Source organism: Leucopleurus acutus (assembly GCF_964270905.1).
Source record: "Leucopleurus acutus genome assembly, chromosome: 3".
Lineage (NCBI taxonomy): Eukaryota > Metazoa > Chordata > Mammalia > Artiodactyla > Delphinidae > Leucopleurus > Leucopleurus acutus.
Genome location: NC_139145.1, coordinates 70,075,418 through 70,095,120, shown reverse-complemented (window position 1 = coordinate 70,095,120; position 19,703 = coordinate 70,075,418). Strand labels below are relative to the sequence as shown.

The 19,703-nt window shown below is 38.7% G+C and overlaps 1 protein-coding gene across 1 annotated transcript in view; it reads right to left on the bottom strand.

The window, feature by feature from the left end:
• Positions 1 to 19,703, bottom strand: part of FBN2 (fibrillin 2) — a gene marked incomplete at both ends in the record, with an annotated part of 230,962 nt that overhangs the window by 63,934 nt on the left and 147,325 nt on the right. The window contains 7 exons of the mRNA XM_082837201.1: positions 114 to 242; positions 4,639 to 4,764; positions 5,591 to 5,818; positions 8,419 to 8,544; positions 9,366 to 9,416; positions 10,010 to 10,147; positions 16,026 to 16,145. Coding sequence (XP_082693327.1) covers positions 114 to 242; positions 4,639 to 4,764; positions 5,591 to 5,818; positions 8,419 to 8,544; positions 9,366 to 9,416; positions 10,010 to 10,147; positions 16,026 to 16,145 — 918 coding nt within the window. The remainder of the gene's footprint in view (positions 1 to 113; positions 243 to 4,638; positions 4,765 to 5,590; positions 5,819 to 8,418; positions 8,545 to 9,365; positions 9,417 to 10,009; positions 10,148 to 16,025; positions 16,146 to 19,703) is intronic.

Genomic DNA, 19,703 nt, shown 5'->3' with positions numbered 1-19,703 from the left:
GTTCTCTCTCTCACCACAGCTCCTTGCCAAGCACGCTGTTCACAGCTCTGAGACAGGCCAAGGTCGCACTAAGGAGTCTGTGCTACACCGGTTTGCAGACCCGAGCAGCTTACCCATGCAGTTCTTCATCATCATGAACCCGCTCTCGTAGCCTTCGAAGCACTCACACTCAAAGCTGCCCGGCGTGTTGACACAGATCCCACTCCCACAGAGGTCAGGAGAAATCCTGCACTCGTCAATGTCTAGTTCACAGGGTTTAAAAGAAATTCAGAAAACCAGAGTGAGATGAGAAGGTGTTAACAAACAGAGAGGTTTGGCCTTCCGAGCAAAAGTGCTGGAGGAAGCAGGGGCGAGGCGTAGAAGGATGCGTTTTCAGGAGGTCACCTCGAGGGGGACAGGGCTGCAGGCATATTCCTTTCCCCAACTGCCAAAACTGTCACAGCCAATGGGCAGGGGGGTCCTTTTTGTCCTTAAGAATTCTGGAATTGTGGATTTCCCTTTGTGGCTTAGAAATGATAACAGAAGGATGAACCAAGCAACTGGGATATGAGCTGACCAAGGCAGGTGGCAAACGAGGAAGCAGTGGCCATATGGATGGAGTCCCATGCAAAACGCAAAGCCCACGCTGGTTCTGCTGCATTAGCCCACGTCCGCCCCTGGGGCGGGCGTGAGAGGGCTGCTGCCTCTGAGCAGGGGTGGCTAGCCGGCCACAGAGACAGCCTCAGAGGCAGATGCGACCACTGAACCCTGAGCCGGAGAACGCGCCTATATGGCAGGGCCGTGGAATATGCCCCAACTGTGTTTCTGCGTCATATTCAGACGGAAGAGCCTACTGATTTAATTTTAAAATTAAAAACAAACGATAATGATGGGCTTTTGCGTTTGTCAATTTTTACATACTACAGTAAATAAGAATCTTTAATAGCAGCACTTAGACTCTCAAAAATAGGATTCTCTGAGAAATCTCCCATTCCTGAAATCAAGATTTTCAATAGAGCAGTATGTCTGTAAAATAAGATTAAGAAAACATGACTTACTTAAATATTTTTGTCAGAGTGGGAAAAATGTTTTTGCCAGCATCTGTTTATTCTCGTGAATTTAAATTTTTAAGTTTTTCTATCACAGGATTTATAAATGGCTAATTTGCACACGTTCTCTTGCGGGGGGTAGGGGGGGTAGTCTCAGCCCCTGCTCTCTCCCAGCTTTTGTTTTCTTTCTATTGATTTTTCCCAATTGCAGGACATACTGAAAAAATGCAGGTACTTTCTTTTAAACAAAAGTCTTAACAAAATTGATTGATTCAATTAAGCAGGTAATAATATGCACACTAATTCTCTTAATTTTTATCTATCAGTATCTAGGAACTGGTGATGAGAGACATATGAAGAACACAGAATAAGTTCAATGGCAGAGGAGGGACAGATTTTGGCTGATGTGATGTGGTGGGAGCTGCATAGTGTAGATTATGAACTCTGGAACCAGATGACTGGGCACAAATTCCACTTCTGTCATCTTCTGGATGTAGGGGCTTGGGAAAGTCACTTAATTTCTCTGTGCCTTAGTTTCTTTATCTGTAAAACGGGGCATGTAGTAGCACCTGCCTCATAGGAGTAAGCGAACCAATGTTTCTGAAGTGCTGAGAACGGTTCTTGTCTCATAAAGAGGGCAGTATATATGAAAGCTATTTGCTGTTAAGAATTAGCGTTTTGGAGGAAGTGGCTTTTGAACTGATCCTGGAAGATGGCATAGAAATTCTAACTTTAAAGATGTAGAATAAATAGAAGGGCAAGAGATAAAATGCACAGATGAAGAAAACTAATGCATTTCAGGGAACATCAAGTCATAGAGAGGCTGATAATGGGCGCAAGTACAGGTAAGATAGGTACGGTTACTGAGGGCGCCAGCGTGGGGAGCAGAAGATGGGCCTTACATGCTGTGAAGAAGGGCAGCCAACCGTGTCCAACTGTCCTTTCACATTGCATCTCACAACACCACAGTGCTGTCAACTAACTTCTCTTATACAGTATAAACGAGTTGAGTTTCAGAGCCATTAAGAGACTTGGCTAATTTCACACCAAAAACAGGGCAGTCAGAACTGGAAAAGCTTCTTTATCTACGTCTAGGATCATCTAAGTCAATAGAGGTTGTTTTGCGGGAAGTTATACAATCCAAGCCCTGCTTTAGGATGAAAAACCTGGTGGTTGTGAAAATGAAGGATCTACTTGGAAACTTACTGGGGTGGGAGACGCTGGAGGAATCTGCAGTGTAGTAGAGACTGCGATGTGCTGCCCAGGTCCCCCTTCAAGAAGGAAGGACTCACGCGTCCTTGCCCTCAGCTGTCGGGACTGCGGCTGGCAGAAAGTCCTGAGGTGAGAACTGTCTTCAGGAAGCACCTCAGCTAAGCAGACCTTCCTCACAGTCACACCCCTTCTTGGGGCAGATGTATGCAAAGATTCATCATGCAGGTACATAAACACCTAGCCCCTCCGCCCTAACTCAAGACAACTGTGATGTGCTTCCCAGATGCAGAGCTCCCGGGGCAGGTGGGCTGAGGACCACATTGGGACTGCATCACAGCCCACTTCTGCTTCCTTTCCCCCCCTCCCAAGACCAATCCTTAATAACCTTCGTGCCTGCTAATCTCTGCTCAATCTGTTTCCTGAGGAGCTGAACCTACAGCAGCAATAGTGTAGGAGAAATAGTACAAGTACTTGAAATAACCATTTTGATGGAAGAATATACATAACTTTTTCACTTTTCTATTGGGAGAGGGAGGTGTCAAAATTAAGTCTGAGGCTTCAATCCTGAGTGAAATGATACTATTAATATATCCAAGGAAGTCCCTAGGCAGAGGAAGGGGGATGGGACAAAGGGAGACGAAAACAAAGAGAAACTGTCCAGATGGGAGTCAGAAATGCAGGAGTGGAACTCAGGAGGACTAGAGAGCTAGAGATGGCACCTAGGAGTCAGCTCAACAGAGGCCATCCAAAAAGGCGTGATGGTAGATGCAATTCTGAGAGGCAGAATGTTGAGAAAGCAGAGGACTTTGGAAAATGCCCAAGGGATGGAAAATGCCAAAGACAAGAAGAATCTGGGAAGATTAGAGATGGAACATCATAGTCATGATAGGACAACTCAGACGGGAAATACCATGGAAGCTAAGAGAGAAGAAAATCAAGGAGGGGGTTGGCCAGAGGTCAAGGAGAATATGCACTGAGAGAAAGATTTTTTTGAACTTGGCAAAGGTGTTTTTTAAGAGTATATATATATGTGCCTGAAGGAGGGAGGTCAGCATTCAGGGGCTACAAAGCAAATGGTTACTTAAAAGAGAGGAATGAGAGGTGAAAGCAGGAAAAGAGCATGGTAGCTTGAGGGAAAGGGAGGGCTGAGGAGACGCTCCGCACTTGTTTACAAGTCTAGGGAAAGAAACCAGTAAAGAGGGGGAGATGCCAGAGAGAGAGGAGTGAACTCTGCTAAGAAGGGCCTGGAGAAGAAAGAGGGAAGGAGAGTGAAAGCAGAGAGTTTCGCTGGAAAACTGCAGAAGAACATCACATTCCCTTCTCTGGAAATGGAGGAGAGAGTAGGGCTGGAAAAGGACATTTTATACCAGAGAAGAGGGTGTGTGAGAAGGGTCCTGGCAATCAGGTTTGACTTCAATAAAGAAGAAAAGGAATGAATAGCGATACGAGAGGGTGTGTAAGCCAGAAGAGGTTTAGAAGTGCCGCTAAGAGAAATTTATTAAGGGACGTAAAGAGGTGAATACAAGTATCGCTCAGCAGCAGCAAAGGCCTGGTTGAGGGCGAATGCAGGGACCTCGGTCACCTTTTCTCAGGCTCTCCCCACCAAGTTCAGCAGCCCCGAGTGGAGAAAACAGTGGTGAGGGGGTTAGGAGTCGGGGATCGGCACGGAAGGCACGGCAGAAAGACAAGACGGCAGAACTCCACAAGACCAGATGGATAGTTGTGACATGCTCAGGGGATAGTCTAGGCTGGGTAGGGCCAGGAGTGAATCACTAGGATCCTATGGAGTACGAAGCTAGGAAGAAGTCAAGAGAGACACTTCAGTGGAGATCAGGAACACGTAGTGGGGGCAGGAGAAAAGGGAAAATTCCAAAGAGAATATGTAAAACGAGAGTTCTGAAAACAAGACCTTGGAGACATACTTCAAGTGTTTGGAATAATTTGTTATATTACCTAATAGAAAAACTTGGAATTTTGTGTATTTTCTTAGAGAGAAGGATAAGGGTATGGATATGGATTGTGACTGAAGCATAATATTAAGAAAACTGCCCACAGATGAGGAAAATAAGTTACAACTTCTCTATTACAAACCTTAAAATTTGTAACAGAATGTCAAGTTTATGCAAGTGTTGATTTAATGGCTATATTCTTTAGTACTCATATATTCTGAAAATCCTATTGTTATATTGTTCTTGTAGGTAGCACAGATATTATTTTCATGCTCTTTTGCAGCTCTCTCACAAGTCTGCTGGAGAAGTGGTTTAGGCATCAGGAAAAGGAAATAAAAAGAACAATGTACATGTTCCTAGTGAGAAGATGGGCTTTTAAAGGCAGTACTTCCCAACAGCAAAAGAAAGAGAGCCAAGGTTTACCCAGTACAACAGAAGAATAGTCTCACCTGTGCAGTTTCTTTCCTCCAAGTCTAAAGCAAAGCCACTATTGCAACGGCACTTGAAACTTCCAATTGTATTCCTGCACTTTCCATACGTGCACATCCCAGGGAATGCTTTGCATTCATTGATATCTACAGGCAGAACAGAGCTGGAATGTAGAGCCGGTTGATATAAAAGAGTAGGTCCAGCTTATCCTTAAGCTGGGATGAAGTGAGAGCATGGCATGGACATATATACACTACCAAATGTAAAACAGATAGCTAGTGGGAAGCAGCTGCATAGCACAGGGAGACCAGCTCGGTGCTTTGTGACCACCTAGAGGGGTGGGTTAGGGAGGGTGGGAGGGAGGCTCAAGAGGGAGGGGATATGGGGATATATGTATACGTATAGCTGATTCACTTTGTTATACAGCAGAAACTAACACACCATTGTCAAGCAATTATACTCCAAAAAAGATGTTAAAAAATAAAAGGGTAGGTCCATCATTTTAAGTTAAAAATCTAACATGATGGAAAAGAATGTACTCAAGTAAAAATGGGGGATATCAAATTTTTCAATGATTACATTGATGCCACACAGGAAGTGTCAACTGTGAAAAAGATTCTGTATTTTTACTGAACAGTTCTGATCCTTTTATTTCTATTTGTTTTGTAAAGTTTAGGGCAGATAGAGAATTTTTTGCAACATCAGGGCTGCATCTCATCAGGCTGTGCTGAGGAAAGCAGCAGTACAGTAGAAGGCTGTAAGAAAAGTGAGATTAGCTGTCTTTTTTAGTATCTTCACTTCAACACCAACTTGTACAGGTGATTTATACTCCTGGGCCATAAGGCTGGTTGCATGTTTTGTTTAACAAAGAAAATAAAGTGGGAAATCAAATGTTTAAGGCAAAATCAATCTTCAGAGAATGTGGAAGGTGAGCTTTAGTGCAGAGAGACCAAATGCGCTGCTGACGGTTACCTTTGTAAAATGGCCTCCCAGTAAGAACGTCCCCTCTGTTAGCAAAGCCAGGCCCCCGGGGGCACAGGGTCTCGTACTCCGTGGTGCCAGGTTTGGGGCACTCCTCACACTCAGTGCCCCAAGCCGCCCCGACTGCACAGCAGCAGGCATCCATGCGGAACTTCCCAGGAACAGGACGGACGCATTCATCCTCATCCCACTTCAAGTAACACTGCTCCATGCGGATATCTACAGGGAGAGGGAACCACAGTTTGAGATTAAGCTGTACGATGCACTGAACATTCACATACCAAATACCTGCTTAGGCCCTGGAGACACACTAATGAGCAGGAGACAGAGTCCCTGACCTCCTGAAATGGATACCATAATGACAGTCATTTAAAGAGAGAACAGGTGGGTTCTCCTTCAGTGTTACCTAATTCTCACCTGACACCTTCAGGAAGAAAAGGTTCCCTTGGGATAAGATTCCTTCTTATCATCAGCTATGATCCTTTTTTTGTATCACTGACATCAGAAAGAACAAATAACTTTAGCATATTTTAGGGCCACTGAAATATGAGCAATTCTGTGATTAGTGGGGGGAAAAAAGCATTTGAATTACATATGTTAAAAGTTATAAGAGCCTGGTAGAGTAATCCTGTGCCTTTACTACTGAGTTTCATATCAATATTTACATCAGGAATCAAAACACTGTCAACATATGGCCTGTGAATGTTTTGATTTTAATATTAATTTTGGAAACCTTTGGATAGTACATGTGCTTTACAGTTTGTTGCAGTCTCCACTACTCCTTATTACCACCTCACTCATTTATGTTAACTTCTTGGCCCCTGCAAGCATCTGAGTTTGATTTAGATCAACTTCTATCAGAGCAGTTTATCTCTTTTGTTCTCAGAATATTTTCCATTTTCATATGCCAATCTCTTGAAACCTTCTCACATTCACAGCCACGGTAAGTTATTGTAGCAAAATCTAAGTAGTGACAAAAAGCATTTAACGATAAAGATGTTAAAAAAAGAAGCATTTAACAGAAGTACAAGGATGAAGAATCCGATATATCCTCTTAGAATATTACAAAGGCATGATTTTGAGTGATATTACTGAGAATTTATTTTGCTGAGTGATAATTTAAAATCAATGATATAAATTCATATATAGCATCATTTAGTTACTGAAGGCAATTTGATTTCATTAGTTATTGGACCATACTGATACTATTACTTTGTCATCTTCAAAAGATACTTTACATTTTTCTAAACTTTGGAGATAATTTAAGAATAAAACTCCAAAAAGAAGTTTTCTTTATAATTGGACTTTGGATATTATAATTTCTAAACAATTCCATATGATTTTTTTTCCAAATGATTTTACAGTCATACTTTGTATCCAAATTTAAATATGCTGTCAAAACTTAGTTTAAAATAAAATTTGTGTTAATTATAATAACTAAACTGTATGCTGTTGCAAACTTTTTTCCTACTACTAATTTTAAAAATCCCTGTTTTTAAAATACTTTAAAGATCTTTGAATAGAATAGTTTAAAAATATTTATTATAGAGTTTTGGAATAATTTTTAATATATAATTTTTTGAATACTTAGTTAATATATAATTTTAGAATACCTATTTAAATACCTTGAAGATCTTGGAATATAATACTACCATTGCTCACACTTTGTCTACAAGCTTAAATTTCAAATACAAGCCTATGTAAAGTTATTTTACAAACTAAAAACTTACTGTTTCATAAGATATTGGGAAAAAATCCCTTAAGTAAATAAAAAATTGTTCGGAGACAACACAGAATCAATAGAAGTTTCTCTTTCAATCATGAAACTTAAGTTTAGTCAAGAATAACGCTGATAAAAAATAAAGTCAGCTAGGCATTTCTATAATACAATGCTGACAGAAAGAGCTTCCTTATTTAAAATCTTTAGAAAATAAAGCATTAAGAAAATTTAAATTCTGAAGATGGTAAAGGAAGAGGTAGGATCAGTCAATGTTTTCACACAGAAGCCACATCCAAACTTTGCCATGACTTCCCCCTGTCTTGTCAAGGAGCATAGCTGCAATGGGCTGGTAAATGTTAAACTTCAAACGCGAGTCTCCCATTTTTTTCTATGTTCAAAATATACATAGTTCTCTTCTTCCACTGACTCAGTGTGAAAGACTAAACAGCCTAAAATATCTGATTAAAGAACTTATAATTTGTGTGTGTGTGTGAAAGTTGGGACTCAAAAATATATTTGTATGGCCCACGCTCATAGAAGCATTATTCACAACAGCTGAAACCCAAGCATCCATCGACAGATGAGTAGACAAATAAAATGTGGTACATATATACAATGGAACACCACTCAGCCTGAGGAAGGAGAGAAATACTGATACATGCTACAACATGGATGAACCTTTAAGACACCACACTAAATGAAACAAGCCAGTCATAGGAGGACAAATATCGTATGATTCCTTTCCTATGAGGCACTTAGAGTAGTCAAATTCATAGAGACAGAAAGTAGAAGCATGGATGCCAGGGGCTGGGAGAGGGATAAATGGGGTGTTAGTGTTTAATAGGCACAGAGTTTCAGTCGGGGAAGATGAATTTTTGAGATAAATTTGAGAGTATACTAACTTTCTGTATTATACAGAAACCATTTCATTTAAATTCATTCACTTGAAAAATATCCTCTGGTGAGTTTCCCCCAAATATCTCACTTAAAGCAAGTTTTCCAGCTATAGACCAAATAGTTTTGGTCAGGCCACTCTCCAAAAAAATAAGAAAATTCATGCTTGGTTTCATGCATAAAACACAAGACAGCATGGACTTACCCAAACACACACGGCCAGTTCCATCCAACGTAAGGCCTTCAGGGCACTCACAATGAAAAGATCCTTTGCTGTTAACACAGCGTCCATTTGGGCAAACGCCAGGAAACACCTCACACTCATTAACGTCTGCAGGGAAATGAAGCAAGCAGAGAGAAAAAGATGTTACAAGTAGAAAAAGCAGGTGTAGTCTTACTTCCTGTATAGCATATTCATTCTGCAATACAATGTGGATTATTACTTGAGTTAAGCAGAAATATTCCACAATGAAGCCACCGGGTTTCCTGGGTACCAGCTGTGAAAACTACCACAGTCTTGCCCGTCCATAAAACACATCCCAGACATACACCTTTGCCAGCTGTTCTGTGCCTTAAAGGCTAGTGATGTCCTCACAAAAATTCACCCAACAGCATAAAGAGGAGAAATGGGAAATTCTAAGCTGTTTCCTAAAAATATTATTCTAAAACATTTGTTGACTACATCTAGTATTTTTATTGAAATTCCAAGGTTTTTGAAAGTGATAAATATCTCCAAAGTGTGAGAGTGAATGTTAATTTTTTTTTATTAATTTTAAATTCTTTTTTTTTTTTTAAACCCCACATTTGTTTATTTATTTATTTTTTTGGCTGTGTTGGGTCTTTGTTTCTGTGCGAGGGCTTTCTCTAGTTGTGGCAAGCGGGGGCCACTCTTCATCGCGGTGTGCGGGCCTCTCACTATCGCGGCCTCTCTTGTTGCGGAGCACAGGCTCCAGACGCGCAGGCTCAGCAGTTGTGGCTCACGGGCCTAGTCACTCCGCGGCATGTGCGATCTTCCCAGACCAGGGCTCGAACCCGTGTCCCCTGCATTAGCAGGAAGATTCTCAACCTCTGTGCCACCAGGGAAGCCCCAGTGAATGTTAATTTTAAATACTGCTCTAAAGACTTAACAATGTCATTCAAGAATGCACCCACCTTCACAAGTAACACCTTTAATCCTGGCAAACCCTCTTGGGCAAGCTGTATCTGTGAGAACAAAGGACACATTTTTACTTCATTACAAAAAAACACAACTGTCTTAAGCTCAAGAAATAGTATAATGGAATCTAAATTGAACTAAATAAAAACCACAATCTGGGCTTTAGAGGCAAAGGACTCCAGCTGCCCTCTGTTCAATTCAGTGGAGCACATGACATGCTGTGGTAACTCCATTGGTGTTGACCCATATTGAGATTCTCATAATTTTTCCTACAATTTCCTTTTGCTTTCACACTGTCAACCAAATCACAAGTAAACAAAAGATTTAGAGAAAAGAGACATCATGCTCTACCGGGACACATGCAAATAAGAATATTGGAGGATACTGATAGTCACCCAGTAGCTAAATTCTAGTTGATTCCCTTCCTTATCCAAACTATTCAGAAGGTCTGCTTATAGTAAAAGGATAAACCAAATACATATTTCAAGAAGTGAATACATTTTACCAGAAAAGACAACATGTTGGGGAGGGTAATGATCTTATGGTCTGCCTCATGGTGGAAATATACAGAGAAAGAGATGCCTATTGAGGAAGAAGCTTTCCGATGCGAAGCCCAGAAGCCCACTGGCCAGGCTCCTACCTAGTTCACACCGCTCACAGGGGCTCCCCCAGGCAGCCCCGAGGGTGGCGCAGCATTCGGATTTCAGAGTGGCTCCGTTAATGTTCACCTCACAGCGGTTGTCCTGGATGTTGAGCCAACACGTCCCTTTCAGGCTGTCTGAAAAGGAATAGGAAATAGTGGGGAGCTCTCATCTCTGAAGAAAACAGAACTCAGTTCTATACACCAAAGGCACTATTTAATAGTATTAAAAAACAAAACCTTATTTAAAAAACTGTTTTATAGACATTTACACGTACATGCATTTAAATATAGCATATTACATACATGAAAATTAAATATGGTACTGTATATATTTCACACGATATGATAATTAATACAATTATATCTATGGGTATTCCAGGAGCAGCTGCTACTGCCCACGATTTCGTACTGGGATTTGCAAATACAGGGCATTACTGTTATAAGATCATTACTTGTATGAAAAATATTCATAAGACTTATTCTTTATGGCAGATACTTTGATATTTAAGATTTTATCAAATAACATTCTCCAAATAATCTCCTTCTCTCCTAATTCCCCACCAAATAAACCACACACAATTTCCGTTCTGTTGGAGAGAAGCCAGTGTCTCTCCAACCGAAGATAATTATTTGATGAATAATTTGAATAAAAGAAATCTTAAAGATAAAAAAAATAAACATCACTCATAAAACCACCATTAAGACACACCAAGGCTAATATTTGATGTATTTTCTTTCAGGCATCTTTCTATAATACATATGTATAGCCTTATCTCTAGTTCAAAACATAACACGTTTATGATAAACTACTTGAAGAAATAGCAGAGAAAATATAAAAATCACCTGTAATCTAACCATCCAGAGGCAACTACTCCTAACTTTTTATACTATGTTTCTACATCAGATTTAAGTTCTTCCTTAAATGCCCATTAAAAAGCCAATTTTGAAGCAGAGAAAAGGAATCCAAAGTTGACATGGCAAATATTAACTGGGTAAAATAAATCATATGTGAAGTTTTCCTTGCAGTACTGTGGCTCTCAGTTTACTGTGCATAACATTACCAAGCTTCTTGTTAAAATGCAGACTCATAAGTTTCCAGGTGTGTGGCCCAGGAGTCTGCATTTGACAAGCTCCTGAGGTGATCCCTCTGCAGATGATATGTAAAACAATTTAATAAAGCTTAATAGCGTAGTGTGGTCACAGTCTTGGAAAACAATAAAGAAAAAGCCTATTCCTACAGTATTTTTTTTTCATTTTTTAAAATAGACTTTAATTTTTAGAGCAGTCTTAGGTTCACAGCAAAACTGAGCATAAAGTACAGAGTTCCCATATACTCCCTGCCCCCTCACACACACAGCCTTCCCCACTATCAATATCCCACATCAGAGTGTTACATTTTTTACAGTCAATGACTCTATACTGCTATGAATATCGTGTACAGGTTTTTGGGTGGACATAAATTTCAGGTCATTTGAATAAATACTAATGAGTGCAATTGCTGGGGTGTATGGTAAGAGTATGTTTAGTTTTATAAGAAACATCCAAACTGTCTCCAATGTGGCTGTACCATTTTGCATTCCCACCAACAATGAATAAGTTATTGTTGTTCTACATCCTTGTCAGCATTTGGTGTTCTCAGTGTTTTGGATTTTCACCATTCTAGTAGGTGTGCAGGGGTGTCTCATTGTTTTAACTTGCATTTCGCTAATGAAATATTATGTGGGCATTTTTTCATATGCTTATTTGCCATCTGTATATCTTCTTTGGTGAAGTATCTGTTAAGATCTTTAGCTTATTTTCTAATTAGGTTGTTAGTTTCCTTATTGTTGAGTTTTAAGAGCTCTTTATATTTCAGATAACAGTCTTTTTATCGGATATGTCTTTTGCAAATATTTTCTTCCAGTTTGTGGCTTGGCTTCTTATTCTCTTGACCATATCTTTTGCAGAGCAGAAGTTTTTAATTTTAATGAAGCCTGATTTATTAATTACTTCTTTCATGACTCATGCTCTTGGTGTTGTATCCAAGTCATTAGCAAACCTAAGGTCATAATAAATTAATATAAACATAGACATTACACCCTTCACAAAAATTAACTCAAAATGCATCACAGACCTAAATGTAAACTACAGTATTTACTTTAAAACTCATCTAATAATAAGGTCAAATAAAGTTATACTGCTAAAATCAACAATAAAAAAAAATACAGGGCTTCCCTGGTGGTGCAGTGGTTGAGAGTCCGCCTGCCAATGCAGGGGACACGGTGGGTTCATGTCCCGGTCCGGGAAGATCCCACATGCCGCGGAGCGGCTGGGCCCGTGAGCCATGGCCGCTGAGCCTGCGTGTCCAGAGCCTGTGCTCCGCAACGGAAGAGGCCACAACAGTGAGAGGCCCGCGTACCGCAATAAAAAAACAAAAAACCAACCAGAAACACAGAAAGGGAATTGCAGTGAAACTGGCAGGCCCATGAAGGGAGACGTTGTAATCTGATTCCCTATGGAACAAGGTAGTGGGTAAGAGGACATTACCTACAACCCAAGCCCTCTGGGTCAGAGGATAAAACAAAACAAACAATTCTGTCCTTGACTGAATACAAAAAGTTATGGGGCAAGGCTGTGGGGAAGAAATAGGCGGTCCGTTTGCTTTTTTCTGTTTTGAGATTCAGTTTGGATAAAAACTGTATGCAAATGAAAAAGATTTGCTCAAATGTATTTGTATCAGGTCTCAAATTACAGGTTTTTTAGAGGCTTAAACCTGTACATTCCATAGCACAGAGGAAACTGAGATGCTTGTGTAAGGCTACTGTGTACTGAAATGGTCTTTTAAGGACTGGGTTAATTACTGATTTATCACCTTGGCTGTAGTCATTTTAAGTAAGATATATTGTAATAATATTTGCTAATATTTATTGAGGTAGCAACAAGCACTGTTAAAAGCTTTCTATGTATTATTTACCCATTAAAACAACCCTATAAGGTGTGAACAACTTTCAGATGAGAAAACTGAGGCACAGGGGTCAACTAATTTACCCAAGTAAGGTCACCCAGCTAGGAGAGGGTCAGCATCAAGATTCAAACCTGCGTTGTATGATTTCAGAGGCTTTACTCTGCTTCTGTAGGCTGGTATTGTATCAACACTGAAAAGTCCCCAAATCCATCCATACACACGCATATACAATCCATCTCTATCTCCTGACTGTTTTTTCTTTTGTGTGTGTACCTATATACCTACACATACATACACACACACACACACACACACACACACACACACACACACACACACACACAGTCACAATATAGACGTAGTTATATAGTCAGAGGTTGGTTAAGATCTCTGAAAAAAATAAAGCAGGGAAAGCAGATAAGCTAGAGGCTACAGTAAAAATCAAGAAGAGAAATAATGGTGGCTTGGACTGGGGGTTGTTGATCTTGGTGGTGAGAAGTGGTTGAAATATGGATAAACTTTAAGTACAATCAATAGGATTTACTGATGGATTAAATGTGCAGTTTGAGAGAAAGGCATCAAGGATGACTCCAGGATTTTAGAGGCTGGCAATTACAAGAATGGAGTTACCATTTGACAAGACAGAAATGATTCTAGGAGACACAGATTTAAGCTGAAAGATAGAAATTTGCTAAGTCTGAAATGTCAACTAGACACCCAAATGGAGACACTGTGCAGATAATTAGAAATACAAGTCTGAAATTAGCAGACAGATTAAGGATGGAGAGAGAAATGTGAGTCAATGTAGAGGCCATCTAAGCATGAGTGTAAGACAGAGAAGTAAAGAGGTCCAAGGACTGACCTGTGAGACATTTCAAATTGGAAAACAGGAGAATATGAAAGATTTAACAAAGGAAACTGAGAAAACAGGCCAGAAAAGTGAAAGGAAAAGAAGAGGAGGCCATAAATGAAAAAATTCTTGAGAAGGGATGAGTGATGAACGGTGCTAAACGCTGCTAATAGGCTAAGATGAGGAGCATTGCGCCTGTCGTGTCCATGCCCAGAATGCAGATCCAAGCCAAAGATGAGGGAGATTGGACTAGATTATGCAGAGCTATCAGATGTGAGCAGTGTAATGCAGGAAAGATTAACCAAATTTATTGTTCTATTATATTTAATCATTTCAACCAGCATATAGCAGTCTCTTCAAGTAGTTTATAGAACAGTTCAAGATTGGTTTATACTTAGGAAGTTTGCATAATATCTTCTAAATCCCTAAATATTCTTTGTATCTAACTAATTCATGTACATTCTGACAATTTTCAAGTTTTAATTATATCAGGGAATTTTTATCCAGTTCTAAATTTAGAGATTTGGCCCCTACCAAGAACAGCATGCAGGCTAATTACTGATTAAAGCCATCTGACAGTCCTATTAAAAAGTACATTCATAATATTTCCTAAGTATATTTTACTATTAACTCCCTTTTTAAAACTAGAATTCTGTTTTTAATAAAAAAAGAAGAAAAAATGATGTCTAAAATTTTAAAATATTAAGTAAATTTCTTTCTGAGCAGCTTTAGGCTGGGATATTCAAATATGATCACAATGAATGAAAACACGTAACACGTTGGCTGAGAAAAATATGGTGGTGTTTAGGTGTCCAACATAATGACTTGGAAATAGAAAGTCTTTGTTCCTTTTCATTAATAACTATAAGAGTAAAGGCCAAAATCACAGACATGTTTATGACAAAACAAAAACTAAGATATCTTTGATGCCCAAGTGGCATACAGAGTTAGTTTTCTGAGACATTAATTGACTAATGCTGAGTTCATTTCCTTCGCATAATAAAACGAGTCTATCTCAGTTGGAAACTGTGGCTTAGCAAAAATATTTCTGCCTTACCAGATCCAACCCACACGTCCTCCCCCCAAACCAGGAATTCTGTGAGAAAAAAAAGTAATGCCCTAGGCAGATGGCAGTGTATTTCCTAGTATGGAGAGCTGAGCAAGGCTCAAATTTCACCAGCTGTACCTCACTGGGAGATGAAGAGTTGGCATTTCCAAAGGGAAGGTTTTCATTGAAACTTTGGACTTGGTCAGTTCTCCTCCTGTGACAAACAGGTACTCTAAGCATCCAGCTAAATATTGCTAGCATCAGACATAATACTGAAAATACTATTGTCTTTGGAAAATACTAAATTGAAAATTGATATTGAATAAATAACAAACAAAAACAGCCAATTTATTTGGCACTATGTAAAACTGAAACATCTCCCTAACTACTTGGAAATATATATTTAGTTCCCTTTAAAGGTGGATACTAGGTAATAATATGAAGTATGTATACTTAGCCAGTGTAGCCATAGACACTAGAAGCAGGAAAGAATGACTGGGATCGTTTTTTCCCTTACATATGCTAAACGGTTGCTTATAGTGATAGATCAGACTATTTCATTTTATATATCTCCTATCGTCAAAAACTGACCTTATATGTTTTGAGATACATTGAAAGATGTCTTGGAAGTTTTGGAATCTTTCTCTCTTAGAGATTTCCCAAAGCAAGAAAACAGTTATCTTCTCTTCCTTGGAGCTCATAAATTTATGATTGATGGGAGAAATGAAAAAAAACAATAAATTCTTTCTATTTGTTTAAAGTTTAAACTCTTCAAATTCTTGTTAACTGAGTCCAAATGCGATCACATTTCTGTTTACCATTGAAGGTTGTTTATAAAATGTATGCAGTAAGGATTTGATTGTATTGATGCCTAAGGCATTCCTGGGGAATGAATATAAATATGTGTGTGGTATGGAAATGCTTATAACGTATAGCATAATATATATACTTATAAAAAAGGAACGCTTCCCAGAATCTAACAAAATATAAGAGCCTGTCCAGTTTATGCTATCATGTTGTACTCCCATCTTGATAACAAGAGAAAACAACTGAAGTAACTCCTAATTATTAGCTTCCTGTGATCGTGTTCTGTTTTTATCCACAGAAGTCCTGAGGTCTCTGCTTATCTTTGTAGTGAAACTGAAACATCAGCACCATGTATGAATCTTACCAATACAGATCAATCCTGTAGAGCTGAGTTTGCTGCCAGGAGAACATTCACAATTGAAAGATCCAAGGTTGTTCCTGCAGGCCCCATTGACACATGGGTTGCTTTCACATTCATTTATATCTACAATCCAGAAGGAAAAGATTCTGTTAGAGCTGCCATGTGTTTCTGGAAAATATTACTCCAACAAGCCACGCTATGCCAGAATGTCTGGTAAGCTTGGCTCTTGTAATTTTAATATGGTTCTATGAGGCATAAAGTGAATGGGGAAAGGAGAAGTGCATTTTACCGTGTGAATACACATGTGCACGGCCGGGGACTCAGTAGGACTATAGGAATCAGCCTATTTTGAAAGGGTTTAGCATCTAAAGCTTCACTGTTTCACTACAACTTTACATAAATTGGATTCATTTTCTCCTATAATGAGATGTAATTTTCCTGTGGGAAATCTGAATTCTGATTCCACGGAAAGCAACATATTCCTGGGTGCAATGTGTGCTGTGCACAAAAGTGACTGTTTCTGTCATTTGTGGCTCCGAGAGGTTTTGGAAGAATTTAAAAAGCCTGTAGTAGAGACAACATATCACAATGCTGGCTTTAATTCCAAATTTCTGGATACAAATCAGGGAATAAGGGATGAAACTTTAATACTGGGTACAGCATTCTCCTCTAGCCCTTATCCACCTTCCCGTTCACATTTCCATGTTTGGTGTGAGACATTTTTGCAGGCCTCTCACTGTTGTGGCCTCTCCCGTTGCGGAGCACAGGCTCTGGACGCGCAGGCTCAGCTGCCATGGCTCACGGGCCCAGCCGCTCCGCGGCATGTGGGATCTTCCCGGACTGGGGCACGAACCCGTGTCCCCTGCATCGGCAGGCGGACTCTCAACCACTGCGCCACCAGGGAAGCCCCCTGGTGTGAGACATTTTTAAAGCACAACTGATTGTGCTAAAATTAAAAAGAGAAAAAAATCTTTTAATTGTTTTAAATAGACCTTTACCATCATTAATTTGATCTGAGTCCTAAATCAAATCATATACCATAATCTAAACAACTCCTGTTGACGGTCAGAAGTATGAGGTCAGAATTAGAGTATGCCTATGTTCTCAAGTGGTGACTAAGCAAAATGTCAAGCCAATAAAGTTAAATAGCTTAACATGAGTTAATTAAAAATAAATACAAGATTTAGCTAAAGTGTTTAGAAACAATATCAAAGACTGACCTTCAATATAAATTAAACCACTCAATTTAAGGAAGAGAGACATGGATTTCTTTCTGTATTTGGTTAACTATCCGAAACAGGTCAACATACCTCAAGATTTTTTTTTTTGAACACTACAGTTTCCGAGTTCACCATAATACTTATTTTTTTCTAAACACCTCTTTGAATTAAACATGAATACTATATATACCAAGGAAAACATGCAAATAAATAACTAGAAGATTGTAATGTTTACTCTTGAACATCTCAAGTCAAATACAAACTAAACTGGTTCTGAAAAAGCAGGGCTCACTGATTTTCAAGTCTATGGACTTGAAACGCAAATTTAAAAATCCATGCGGAAAACAGTTATGTTCCTTCTTTGCTATTTCAAAACTACTAAAGAAGTACCCAGGTATAAAATGAATTCTTCAAGTAGAAATTGTGTGAAGAAATATAAATGCATCTTTCTTTCAGGTCATTTGTAGCAAGAAGGCCTCTTAAAAGAAAAATACAAGAGCAGGTTTTATAAATATAGCACAGATTTGGAATGAAAACATCTATTCCAGAGTACTAAAATTCTTTCAATAAAAACACAATGTAAAAAAGAAATCAGCCAAAAAAGCAGCAGATACCTAATCTGAAGACAGATGATATATTACCTACTAATTTTATTTGTAAGAAGCTCCCCCAAAAGAAAAATGTCAGTATCATATACTTTCAAAATCCCTATTTTATATTAAGCAATTATGAACTCAAAAACTATAAACACATGCCATGACAGCTACAAATATAAACTGTTTAATTTTTCTTTAAATACAATGTTTTTATGTTATAAATGTCGTGGAACCAGGAACTGAAACAGTTCACTGTACATTCCTGGAAATAAACTTCAAAGCACATCTGGTTTACATTTAACTAGTTATGTCACTGGAAACACAATCTAAACCACAGTGCTTGCTATAAAAATTTTAACTTTCACAGACTCTCAGAGCTCAAACAAAAAAGTAAAATAAATTTTTGTAACTTCAGTTTGAAATATCAAAGAAACTTGATCACTGCTATTTATTACGTATTTAAAATAGCCTGTTGAAAACATGAATGACAAGCAAAATTAGTGAATCTAGCAAATATATATAGAGAAAGCTAGAATCGGCAATGAATTGGCTGATAATTCCCTGCCTAGTCTTTGGAAATTAGTTTAGAAAGAATAGCATGCAGAGAACTGCTTCAGGCAGACAAATTTATTGTGTGAATGCAAGGCTGGAAATAAGGAGGACACCCAAGGGAAAAAGATATCCGTGGTCTGCAGGTCTATTTCTTTTTTGCAAAACACTTAATAAAATGCAAATAACTTAATAGTGGGAAGAAAGTGTAGAAATAACAGTTATTTGGTTGGATTTCTCACCATAAATCAATTTTATTTCCACAAATGTCATAAGGCTAGAATCAAAATATTTCTCTATCATTTCTCTTTTATTTACATAATATGAACTTCTTTCTTATAAACGACAGATAATAAAACATATTTCGTATTAAAGAAAAGGCTCAGGTTTATCAGGAACAATTATCCTTTGGACAAAATAAGTAAAGACCATGTTTTCTAACCATCACTGTTGCCTGATTTGGTATTAATATGCCTTAATATTTATGTAATCATCCAATGTCATACTATTAAACACCATTAGCTCCTACTGTTCACTTTTTCACGTAAGTAGGCGAATCCCTTTTATTTACCCTTTGGTATTTCACCTCTCAATACCCTTCAACTTCATCTTACTCGTTAAAATGGAAGAAATATGCTATAAATATCGATGATTTGGTACACAAACCAAAGTGACCAAACTGAATCAGACACCAACCATTTAGTTCCCCGTTATGTGTCTCCCTCACAAGAGCACCAAAGGGTTCTGTCGCTATGGACAGGGAAACCAGTCCTAATAATCATCAGCTTCCCAGTTAAATCAAGATGATACCCTTAGCTATTCTTGCTTTCAGAGCTTCCTGACATTTAACAGAAGCTTATCTTCCAAGACACAATAGATAAAACTGATAAAGGGCAGTGAGAAGGAAGTGTAGAAAGTCCGGAATAAAAACAAAATGGAAAGAAACACAATTCTTGAAATCCCTTCTCCCACCTTCCAAAAAACTCATGGAGGAAATATGGCTAGAATTTTTTTTCTTTTACAAAGTTTCTCATGGCAATTTTGAAGGATAAGAGGTGTTGAGGGGAGTGGGTGCTAGAAAATAAAGACTCTGGTTGAATACATTTAAGAAGCTTAGGCTAAACACATATTATGTGAAAATATTCAAAATTCTTAAGTGTGCCCCCTGTCATCTCTGCTCATCTATGGACAGGATGAATCTTCAAGTACTTTAGCTGGGAATGGAAAGTGCGCTTTTCTTTGAGCAGCTCCTGCCACAGGTGGTGGATAGGAGGGGAACTCAACAATTATCAGAACTAAGTTCAGAAAAACTGCAT